Genomic DNA, 11,503 nt, shown 5'->3' on the forward strand with positions numbered 1-11,503 from the left:
TGAAGTGGAGCTTGTGGTACAATAATCTTGACACGTTAGTATTAGTTGTACTGTTTTAGTGATTAGTAAGGCTGCTACTGCTTGTGAGATCTTGCGAAAGGCCAAGCAGACTGGCCAAGACGGCAGACACAAACGCAAGAATATCTGCCCCGCACCAAGTTCTTTATTCGAACCGGCAAATGGTAAACCGCCCAAACACAAGAGAGCTTATATCTAACACATTCATCACACATAGGCCAGTCACTAGCAGAAGATAGGGTGAGCGAATGGCCGAGGGACCGTCGAAACGGGAGACCAAATCAGCTAAGCTGCTGCCCTGATTGTGTCCTTTATTTGCCTACTGGGTCTCAGCTTGAATCCTGTCAGTATTGCAGCCCTGGTAGTAGCGACTGGTTAGAGCAGCCGCAATAGCAGCTGCAGGCTGAGAGTACTGTATACGGCAGTCTGACATTTCGCTTACACGCTATACCATAGCATTATAGCACGCCTTTGAAAATCTTTTCCTAAAGAGACAGACGATGCCAACACGGCGAACAAGGCCTATAGAATCTACATGGTCTCGTGGTGTACATGCTGGATTTTTTTTGCATAGTCTTACAGAAAGGAAGAGTAGCTGCTGGCCAGCAGAAGCAACGAAGCCAGCGGCTTCTTCTCCGCTTTGCAAGAACTGCCTGTCTGTCCGCGCTTTGAACGGCCATACAAGCCAACCCAACAAACCAGCCTCACAAAGCGGGTACGATGTGTGGTACTATGTGTAGACAAGTATGTCAATGTAGGTATATTCTAACATTGCTAGTTGCCACCACAGCCACGTACACTGTCCAGTTGGTTAGCTCGTTCGCCAAGGGGCTTTTCGCAGGAACGGAGATAAGACGTGGAGCTGGCTAGCATAACCTTGAACAGAAGAAACGGCAATAGCAGGGCCCCTAGCACAAGTTGGTTCTAGTCAGCTACTTTCGTCTTGCGTTCAGCCTGAACCTTTCTAAGCGCTATTGGTACGAATATTAGGACGCTCTATATATGGCCGATCACAGAAGCAGCAGCAAATCCTACAGATTTATGCTACCGTCCTTACTTGTCACACGCTACTATACTGACTCGAACGGTTTCTTTTTCGGGCCTCTTTTCTATCTCTTATGTCACTAACCGAACTAACAAAACATTCTCAGCATTATTATGACGCATAACTTAAAGAATGCAGGGCAACCAGTCAGCGAGTCACGCTATCGACCACTTCGCTAGGCCGTTGACCGATAAGAAGCAGATTCTCAATTTATTGTTTCCTGCATTAGATGCACCTTATGCTACCTTTATTGAATAAAAATCCGTGCATGTCTGTGTGTATGCAGCCAGGTATGGTGGCGCTGGGCTCTCATCACACCCACGCAATACCGTGATAGCCCATAGACGACGCCGATACAAGCGTGAATCAACAACACTAGCTACTACCTCCTACGTAGCCTCTAACGTCCAAAAAAAGGGCTAGGAGCCAGATCAAGCATCCGAATATCTGTATAATAAATACATGGTATAGACATCGGCCACAGAGGAATTTTGTAGAATCATGCACAATACGTCATATCAATTGACTCACACGTTCCGATAAATACGTAACTGCCGTCTCGCAAAAAATATGTATGCATTTGGGCCTTGATGCTGCACTGTATGTAACACTGCTAATAATGCTATGACAGAGTTATGTTTGGTAAGCGATCAAAATGATTTTATTAACCTAACATAGGCAGGGGGTGAATCAATAAGGGCTTGAAGGTAGGAACAATAAGCGGTAGATCTACAAATTGACAGAAGGTCATATTTATAGCATTTTTGTGTACATGGTATCAGAAGAAAAGCTGCTGATTGGCTTTTTCTAACCCCACTTTTGTGATTTTTAACTCACTTCTTGTTCCCCATCTCTGATATGTATATTTACGATTATATTCGCTCTGATAAATGCGCTAGTTTGCTACGGCGTAGTATCATTGCTAGAATATGCTAACTGCCTCAATATCTTCAGTTCAAGTAGAGCATTTCTAATAAATCACTCGTTCCCATTTCATTCATCTGTTAAATTAAATCAATTCAATCAACTAATAAATCAATCAGTCGCTAGATTCATTCATTCCTCAATGCGATGCTACAGGTTTATCTTTTAATAAAATTAAACGAAAGAGTCTTTAAAATCTTCAACAAACCACGTTTGTTTGATGCTGATTCTAAAAAAAAACTGCTTTCTACTGAAGGCGACGGCGAAACGATGCTTGCTAGCGTTGCCTATCAAGTTATAGTCGTAGGGGACGCGAAAAACAAACAATGACAAATACATAACAAGGAATTAAAGAAGATCGAATATAAAAACAATAAACAAAATAAAGTTTCAAGAAATAAACCAACAAAGAAAAGAACCGCGTCTATGCGCACCTAGTATCGTTTCTCTCTGAGCGCAAACATTTTCTGATCTGGTTTGACACGCATCCAAACACCGACCTTTCTCAAGCTCAAGCAGTTCGTCGGCGAGCCCTGCTTCGGAAGCGTAGACCCTAGATCTGGCGGCCCGATCGAGCGGGTGCATGCGCGCATAGGGGTAGTTGGACGCAGGGAATGCCGGCACACAGCCGGTGAGAGCGTCACAGTACAGGCCAAAGCTGCCCGCGGCGCCCTGCAAGGAAAAGTGCCAGGCCCCGGGGACGCCTGAAGGATGAGATAGGCACGGATGTCCCGGAGGGCCCAGGTGACTCAGGGGACCGGCGTGGGCTTGGGTCAGCGGCGTCAACCACCTACTTTTCTTGATGGGCTCCTTTTTGTACTTTTCTAGGCGTTTCACGGCGATTGCTTCGAGTCGCACTCTGGCGGCTGGATAATCCTTCAGCACGTCCCACATGTCATGCTTGTACAGGCAGAAGAGATCCGAGTAGCCGACTGAACGTACCGACGCCGTGCGTCGATTGCCCGCGGTACCCATGTTGAGGATCGAAATCTCCCCGAAATAGCTCCCTGCACGCAAGGTAGCTAGCACCGTTTTGCCATCGTCGGCCACGACCTGCAACTTGCCCCTGTTCACAATGTACATTTCCTTTCCAACCTCGCCTGAAAGCAACAAGGACAACAACAATAATTGAATAATATGAGAACTGATAGAATAGAAGATGACGTGAACCATGTGACAAATGAACACAAGACAGACACAACGGTACGTATACGTACTTGATCTGCTAATAGTACTAGAGGCCATAAATTGGCCTTGATGGATACTTGTGTATTTACTATTACCTATATTTTACCTGCACTGTACCAATCAAAACGTATGCATGCAGACACAATGTGGTGCTAGTTATGTGCTAATCGAACCACTGACTGTGGCTCTATTCCGAACGGCGCATGCCGCGACACCGACCATGCCTGGCTTGCCACGGTATTTCGAGCATACACCTATTCGTTTTTACAGTTGTATACGCATTGCCGGTGACAGTATCTGTTTCTCATCCACCAACGTCACTTCGACGTCGATGGAGACTACCACGATTCAGGCCCCACTAAAACCACCAGCACCGCTCAAACGGATGCCGACTTCGGCGAGTACCAATGTAAAGATCGATTTATAATAGATCGTATGCATTACGTTATGCAATGGCCTGTTAGCCTGTATTAGAGAAACAAGGCGTTAAATTGTCGGCACCACGCTTAGTAATAGAAGAAAGCAAATGTCCTTCCACTATTACAGTGAATGGCGAGAAGCTAACTTAAACTTGAGCTAGCAGAAGTAGTTTTGTTGTGCGAACATGCAACGTGATTCCATTTTGACACAACAACTATGTCGACATATACGAAGGTTTGACGTCGGAAATTACTTTTTTCTTCAATCGTACTATAATAGGACCATAATAGCGCGCAGCTGCGTATACATGAGATTACTTGAGGCGGTTGCGTGAGATACTACCGAATATGTAGATCTAAGTGCCTTTTTGCTGTTTTCGATCTTGGTTATAAAAGTAAGCCTACTTTAATTATAGCTCATACGTTGCCTCAGTCAAGAAGTGCGCTTGCGTAAACAATTTTCAGTGAAGATAACGAGAATAATTTCTATGTGTGCTCATGCAACTACGGGACCATCACTTAAAGAACGACAATATTTAAGTGTTTATACAGGTTGGGTTTCAGCTAACTGGCTCCCCATCGGAGATCCAGTGGAAAATTGTGTATGCGGCGTTTAAACGAAGTTTACTAGTGATAATAAGGCGAACAGGAACGTATCAGTTCCGCAAGCAATGACAGCACAGAACGTAGTGACCGTTAAAGAAACGATGTTCTGATTACCTAACAATATAAAATTTTTCTACTATATGAGTAGATGCACAGAACATGCAATGCTATTGAGGCCCGAGCTTGCCGTATCGATGGTTAGGGCTGGCGCGGGGTGATAGGTGGAACACCCCCCCCCCCCCCCTGACTGAGCCGCTTCGTTAACTGACCTTTTCTGCATATGTAGTCTCCCGGTGAAAACAGCACGGGCCGAAGTCGAAGCACTAGTTCACATAGGAAGCCCGCCTCAGTATTCTGGAAGATCTCGACACGCTTGAGTGTGTCTAGGTGCACATGGATAGCTATTTCGGCCTTTAGCTTGTCGGGCAAGCAACCGACAGACCGCTCCTCATCCGAAGATTTCTGCGTCATCCATAAGTAGTCAAACCATCGAATTACCTTATTTTGTAGATGATCCGGAACATGGCGCATTCGCATATACGTTTTGACCGCGTCGAGTTTTGCTGTAATACACCAAAAGACGCACCAGATGAGAGCGTTATTATTATAAACAGGAGTGAAAGTTGTTGTTGTTGTAATATTAGTATTGTGGCCTGTTATTGATGGGTCATCAGCACCAACATGAAAACTATATTTAGCCACGGCAGGTCCTCTACTCAATCGTCCAATGTTCAGGGAACATCTCGACTAACTGTTTTTCATATTTGCACAGATCTGGGCGTACATTGTTCATTAATAAGCAGGCAGGCAAGCTGCTTAACGATCGGCCGATAAAACGGGCATGGGAGCAGCTCAAGCACGAATCCGTTTCCTCACTTCAGCACAACCGGTAGGCAAAGCATGCCCAAAGAAGGCAAAGGCTGGAGAGATAAAGATCAAGCACTCAATCACGAATGATCTGTCACGTTGTAAGCATTCCCGCGCCCCCGCATAACCTTTATTCGTTCCTTTGTTAGGAACACCTTAGCGTGTTCTGTTTTTTTACACAGTCGCAATCGTCGCGGCCAATACCGGCATCGCACTCACGACGGTAAAGAATAGCGTCGAAGTCTTGCCGCGCGTTCCTTGCCGTTGCTCGTTGCCTTCTGAACGCTGCGACTGCTGCTGTCGCTACCTCTGTATTTCTTTAGATCTCATCTTTCAGAGCTCATGGCGGTCGATTTGCGCCTACACGCAAAACCCCACAGCTTGCCTGGTCGAGGAGCATGCAAACCGAAGAACCCGACTGGCTCTGCTCCTCAAGCCTTATCAGCCCTAGCTCCCTAACCAAACTTTTACTTCTCCCCGACAGCACAGAAGAAGGCCAATGCTTATTTTCATTTCCTTCTGTGGTCTATCCTTCGACGCTCTTTGAAACTCAATGAAACCACCTTGAGGCGGACTGTTCATATAATCAAATTGGACCATAATAGTTTTCAAGCAAGGATGCCCGTCGTTCTTCTATTGTCGCCCTGTGCAATCGTTGCTCGATTCTCCCTCGTCCTTAATATATCTATTACCTTATGAATATTGGCTGATTGAAACGACTTTTGTTGTTTCTTTCTAATTAGCATGTTAACTACAGTGGTTTCATAAATACTTCTTACTTGTCTTCTTTCTGGCACAGTGGGGTTGCACGAGAATGTTACGATAATTACCAGGCAAGAGATGACATTCTCTAAGAGACATGGGCTAAATAGCCTTCAAGGACACTGCCGTATTCTTCGTCAACGCCTGTCCTGCCTTGAAACTCCCCTGCACCCCTATCGCTAGCTACTCCTCGAATAACCGAAAGCAAAAGAAGACATTCAGATGAGTTTCCGTTGGGCTCCACTAACACAAAGTCCCACTGCCTAAACAGCTCGGTTAGGGTCTGTTGCCATGCCCTCGAAGTGCTTGTGGAGTGGCAGACGCTAGAAGGGTAGGCAAGCGCTGAAATATGTAGATTTGCGACTATGTACTCTTCTTTATTTTCTGGTTAAGGGCCAGCGGTACGACAGGCTGGTCTGCATCCGGCGGCCGATGATTGAGCGAAGGTGTTGATCAGCGGATCGACAATGATCCATCGCTCATTAGCATCACCAGTATTTCGTTGTGCTTCAGTAGTTTTCCATAAATTGGTATCGAGTCAAAAAGGAAATACGTCGCCAGCACGATGCAGAAGCGGACACATAGTTAAACACGCATGTGACGGTGTCGTTGAAATAACTGAACTTGTACCGCTATGTTCCGTTAGCCTGCAACCCAAAATAGCCCTTAACCCCATTGAAAAAAGCAATGTTCCGTGTTATTCGCTCTTTGATCCAATCCCTAATCTACGTATATGGATGTAGTTTGCCGTGTCATCTCTCCATATCTATTACGTGTTCGGCCACCACTTTACAACGTAAGCAACTAGAATTAGGTTCAAAATGATAAAAAGAAAACGACATTGCTGACCCAAGGGTTACACTATGTGATTCCAACTGTAATATTTGTTTGTCTGATAATGGTCTGTGCTTATAGTATTATTAGTAGAATAATTGTACGGCCAAAAACGGTCAGGAGAGGCGAATATATCAGCCTATGACATGAGTTTCACTAATATTTAATATTATGGCAAGACAAGCTGCCGCTGCCGCTGCCATAGGTAAGCAATTGTTGTTGTGATTGTTTTTCTTATTGTTGTTACTGTGTACAGAGTGTTTGTCCGCGTATCCAGCTGTACTGTTGTACTCATACCAACCTTGAAACTCTTTTCGGGCAGCACTGACGTTCGTGACAATATTGGCTACATGGCCGAGCACCGTAGCGAAAAGGAATAGTCCTAAAACAAGCTGTATGACGAGGAACAGGTATTGGCCTTTAGTTCGGGGTCGAGGCAAGTCACCTACGGTGGTAAGCGACAGTGTCGACCAGTAAAACGCGTGCAGGTACTCGCACATGGTATCGTTGCCGCACAGCGAGTTGTTAAACCAACGCTCACCCGAGCCGAACACTTCGTTTTTGTCGATGATGTGCGCGATGCACGCGTTCCAGTGAAAGATCACGAGAACGTAGTGCGTGAGATTGATGGCCCGAAATACGTTCGGGTAGTTGGTGTGCCGCTCTGTCCGATCCAAAAATGCCCAAAAGCGGTAAATCTTGACAAGACGAAAACCGCGTAGAATCGAGTTGAAGCGGATCGATAAATAGAGGAAATCTAGCGGCAGCAGGCACAACGCGTCTATGTAGAACATAGTTGAGTTCAGGTAGTGGTTGCGCAGCTTCTCGCCATCTGTCTGAAGGACACCCTCATCCAAATAACCTGTCCGAAAGTGGAAGCAGATATCCAGCACGTAGAGGAAATCTGCCATGTAGTCGAGAGTGAACCATACGGGAAGCGTCTCCATCGTAATTTCAGAAAAGCTAAACCGATAAATTATTACCCAGAAGTTGTACAGAAATGCTATGCTGACCACCAGTGACCAGTAGTAGCACAAACGGCCAGAAGGGTCAAATACAAACGTCCAACGACAGCCCGATTTTTCTGCAAGGTCCCACTTTTCGAACTCTCTTTTGATTTCTTTGCGTCGCTGTTCGCGCGTTTTCTTCGGTATCTCAACGGCGACCTGGTCGGAGCGAGTAGGACCCGTGGCCGGCGACTCGGGCCGGTTGCCTGTGGCCCCGGACATGGCCGGGGCCCCGTTCTCCGGCACTTTCCCGGCGACGGTCTCCACGTCAGGCGGCGAGTAATCCGATGTGGCCTGTTGACTGCCGACCCCGGCGAGCGACACGTTCGAACGTGATGTCGTCCGAGACCGTAGCTGAGTACCCCCGTCCGCCGGAGACTGGGTGAGGCCGGCGCGCGTCCGGAGCCCGGCCATGTCAGTGGTCGCGTCCAGTGGTGGCTGCGCCAGTGTGGCTGTGAGACGCGAATGCAGTGAGTTAGTCTCTAATGCCGCTTCTAAACTACTTGACGTATCAGGAAGTAATCTTTGAGTGCAGATGTTGGAAGCAGTGGCCGCCGCCGCCGCCGCCAAACTTTGGCTGGACGTGGATGTGGGACAGGTACGGACCGCCAGGCGATTGGCGCCGAAGCCAGTACTGCCAATAGTGGCGCCGCCAGTGCCAGACGGCGCGTCGCGCGGATCGACGCCGTCGGCCGAACCCAGCGGGGTGAGCGACGACGGCCCGTTGTGGCGACCGAGGCTGGCAACCGCAACAGTATTACTGCTGCTGCTGCTGCTACTGCTGCCCCGAAGGATGGACTGCTGCAGTTGGCCGTACGCTCTTGCAGCAGACGACGATTGCTGCTGCTTCTGCTGTTGCTGCAGCTGTCGTTGTTGTAGCGAATTCGGCGGTGGGGGGCCCCCTGCTGCCACTGGAGCTGTTCCTCCAAGCTGCTCAAAAGATTGAACCACGCCGATGCCGCTGCCGCCTGAGTCGTCCAGCCCTGTTCTCCAACCCTGGCCAGCATTACTCGACTGGCGGCTAGACTGCAGCGAGGCCGTTGACGAGGACCCCCCGTTGGCGCGCCGCATGGTCCACGAGCGGAGCCACACAGCCCACGCCTACACCGCCGCGTCGTTTAAGAGACCATACGTATGATAATATCGAGTATGAGTATACTGGGTGCGTCGCGTCGTCGCCACTACGGATTCTGACGATATCTGTGATAAGATTGATAATGATGGAATAGCTACTAAAGTAGCAGTTGCTGTTGTTACTATTATTGTCGTCGTTGTTTTTGCTACCGTTGTTGTTGCTGCTTCTATTTTTTTTGTCGTTGTTGTTGTTGTTGCTGCTGCTGCTGCCGCTTCCACTGCTCGTAATGGCTGCACCGTTTCCACCGATCCAAGCCCTCGTGTGTTGGGCAGCAACGCGGCCACACACTGGCGATTTTAGTTTAAGATGCGCCACCATCTCCGCCGAATCTGGCGCGAGCGCGCCGACTCCGGCGCCAGCAAGCCGAGCTTGTTTTGTTTACTCCGCTACGAGCGCGGCTGGTTCGGGAAAACAAAGGCCGTTTTGTTCTGCCGGCGCACTACTTCTACTTGGTTACGTACGATGATCCTCACTGCTCGCCCTGTAGTCGTCCTTACCCTAATTGGCAGCAGCACTGATTAATCATTGAGTCTGGGTGTTTCACCGACCAGTCGGCACCTTGTAGCAAAAAGTACTCTAGCTTCTATCTTTCTTTGATTTTCTGCTTTTTCATCGTTCGCTACTGTCACATTTATGCTTCGATACTTCTCTCATCCTCTATTTTCCGTTAGTTATTTTCGTCCACTGTTAACTACGTTATACCATGAACACCGTTTCAATGGAGACTTGGACACCGCACCGACACCAGAGCAGAGACAACATTAAATATGCGCTATTATATAAATATAGAAGACTAGAAAAACGTTTTGTTACTGATCCATGTCCGGTTAGGACGATTCATTTGCCAAAGTAGCTGCGCTGGTTTTCACTGTAAAAGTAACTGCAGCATTCATTGTAATCCATTTTAAAGCATATCGCTTCGTCTTGTATTTGAACTATATAATGTAATAATTCCCATTCGTGCGACCAGCAGACCAGAACGAAGGTAATTTTGGCGATCAGACCGTATAAGTCTTAGCACTACACAGCATAGCACGGAACAATCGTAAATCCAATGTTGTCACCACCTCGCCTTGTTGGCTCTGTCGAAGGTCTCGTCGTTTTCATCTTTTCACTGGCATTACCCGCCATCACTGATGCCTACATACTGCCTTACATCGTACCACGATCTCACTCACCCCGGCACCTGCACGTTCACCCGTTGCGTTCCGTCCTCGCTAGCAGGAAAAAAAGAAAGACCATCCATTGATACTACATACGACAATGATGAACGATCGGCAAGGGCCGTAGACAAACACACTTCATTCACTTCACTGGTTGAATCGTTGACGTATTATATCCTGCTAGATACTCGACGATGGAAATCCCCTCGGAACAGCACATACGTTGATGAAAGTCGCTTAATCGCTGCTTGAACGCTTCAATCGGTTTCTACCATAGTTGATGTTGCTGCAGCTGCTAGAACTGCTATCGCTGATGCTTCACTTTACTATTGAGTAACCTCACACGCACGCAGCCGCCCACACTTTCACACTCCGCATTTGATGGGATCTGCCTTCTTAGCCAGCAGGTATTCTTTCGATTCGAACGAGCATGGGGGCAACGTCTTTCGCCCCTTTGTTGCCTTGCTGCTTAGCCTGGGCAACGGACGGCGGAATATCCGACGTGGGTTCGTCGCCCTGCTCGTACGCCGGCAGCAGATGTATTCGATGCTTTACACTCGCAGCTTCTCACTGCACTCTACTCAGTGTTGCATAGAGTTTGCACTGACTTTGCACAGTCCCGCTGGTTGCTTTGTCGCTGCGCAGCGTCAACTAGTAATCGCGCACGTTGCTGCACGAGCAAGCAACCGCCAATATAGCTCGTTTCTTGGTTGTTTCGTCACACTTTGCTATAAAGCGGGCAATACAGAGGGCAAAGCTGAGCAAAACCCTTTGCTTTGTCTGGGGCCTCTGGGGTTTTTTGGGACACCTACCACCTGCTGTCTCCTACATCCCGGCGAGCGGCGAAGGGCTGCGACGGCTCCTCTCTTCAGCGCTCGGCCGTCGCATAGCCGGGACTCGGCAGCCAACCTTCCCCATCAGCACCTTATAGCCTTCTATACGTTTGCGGCGACTCAATACTTTTTATATTGCTTGACTGCCTGTTGCCCCTTATTGTTGGCTGCTTGTTTGTCGGCTTGTTCAGACCATCACTAGATGCCTGCTGAATGTATAGAACCGTGTTGAATGATATGGATACAAGCAATGGCAGGCAATGCCAGTGCTGGGGTCTTCGTCGTCAGAGCGGCGCGAGAGAACCGAACAATAGACGGGCTACAAAGAAAAGAGAGAGAGCGAGAAAGATAGAGAGATAGGTAGGTAGATAGATAGAGAGAGGGGGAGGCGAGAGATAGAGAGGGAGAGAGAGATAGAGAGAGGGAGAGAGATAGAGAGGGAAGGAGAGAGATAGAGAGGGAGAGAGAGAGAAAGAACTAATGTCTACGCGGTTGTATCGCGGATCAGCAGCTAGCCGGCACTAGCTAAAGCTAGTTAGCTAGTTTGTCTGTCCCAGTTCTACCGCTTTGAACCACTCTTGCCGCCACTGTTGCCACTGCTTTTCTTTTTTCACCGACAGAACAGAAGAAAGAAAACGGAGGAGACGACCACGGCACACGCCATGGGAACCGGGGGCCTGCAACAGCGGAACGGACAGCGGC

The 11,503-nt window shown here is 48.1% G+C and overlaps 1 protein-coding gene across 1 annotated transcript in view; it reads right to left on the reverse strand.

Moving 5' to 3' along the window:
• Positions 1 to 8,759, reverse strand: part of LOC111266640 (uncharacterized) — a 20,425-nt gene extending 11,666 nt beyond the window's left edge. Inside the window, exons 1-3 of the mRNA XM_086970994.1 lie at positions 6,965 to 8,759; positions 4,470 to 4,763; positions 2,488 to 3,087 (exon numbers count right to left, since the gene is read on the reverse strand). Of these exons, the coding sequence (XP_086827120.1) occupies positions 2,488 to 3,087; positions 4,470 to 4,763; positions 6,965 to 8,741 (2,671 nt within the window). The 5' untranslated portion in view covers positions 8,742 to 8,759. The remainder of the gene's footprint in view (positions 1 to 2,487; positions 3,088 to 4,469; positions 4,764 to 6,964) is intronic.
• Positions 8,760 to 11,503: the final 2,744 nt, after the last annotated feature.

This window comes from Varroa jacobsoni, unplaced genomic scaffold (assembly GCF_002532875.2).
Source record: "Varroa jacobsoni isolate VJ856 unplaced genomic scaffold, vjacob_1.0 scaffold_1104, whole genome shotgun sequence".
In the NCBI taxonomy this organism is placed as follows: Eukaryota; Metazoa; Arthropoda; class Arachnida; order Mesostigmata; family Varroidae; genus Varroa; species Varroa jacobsoni.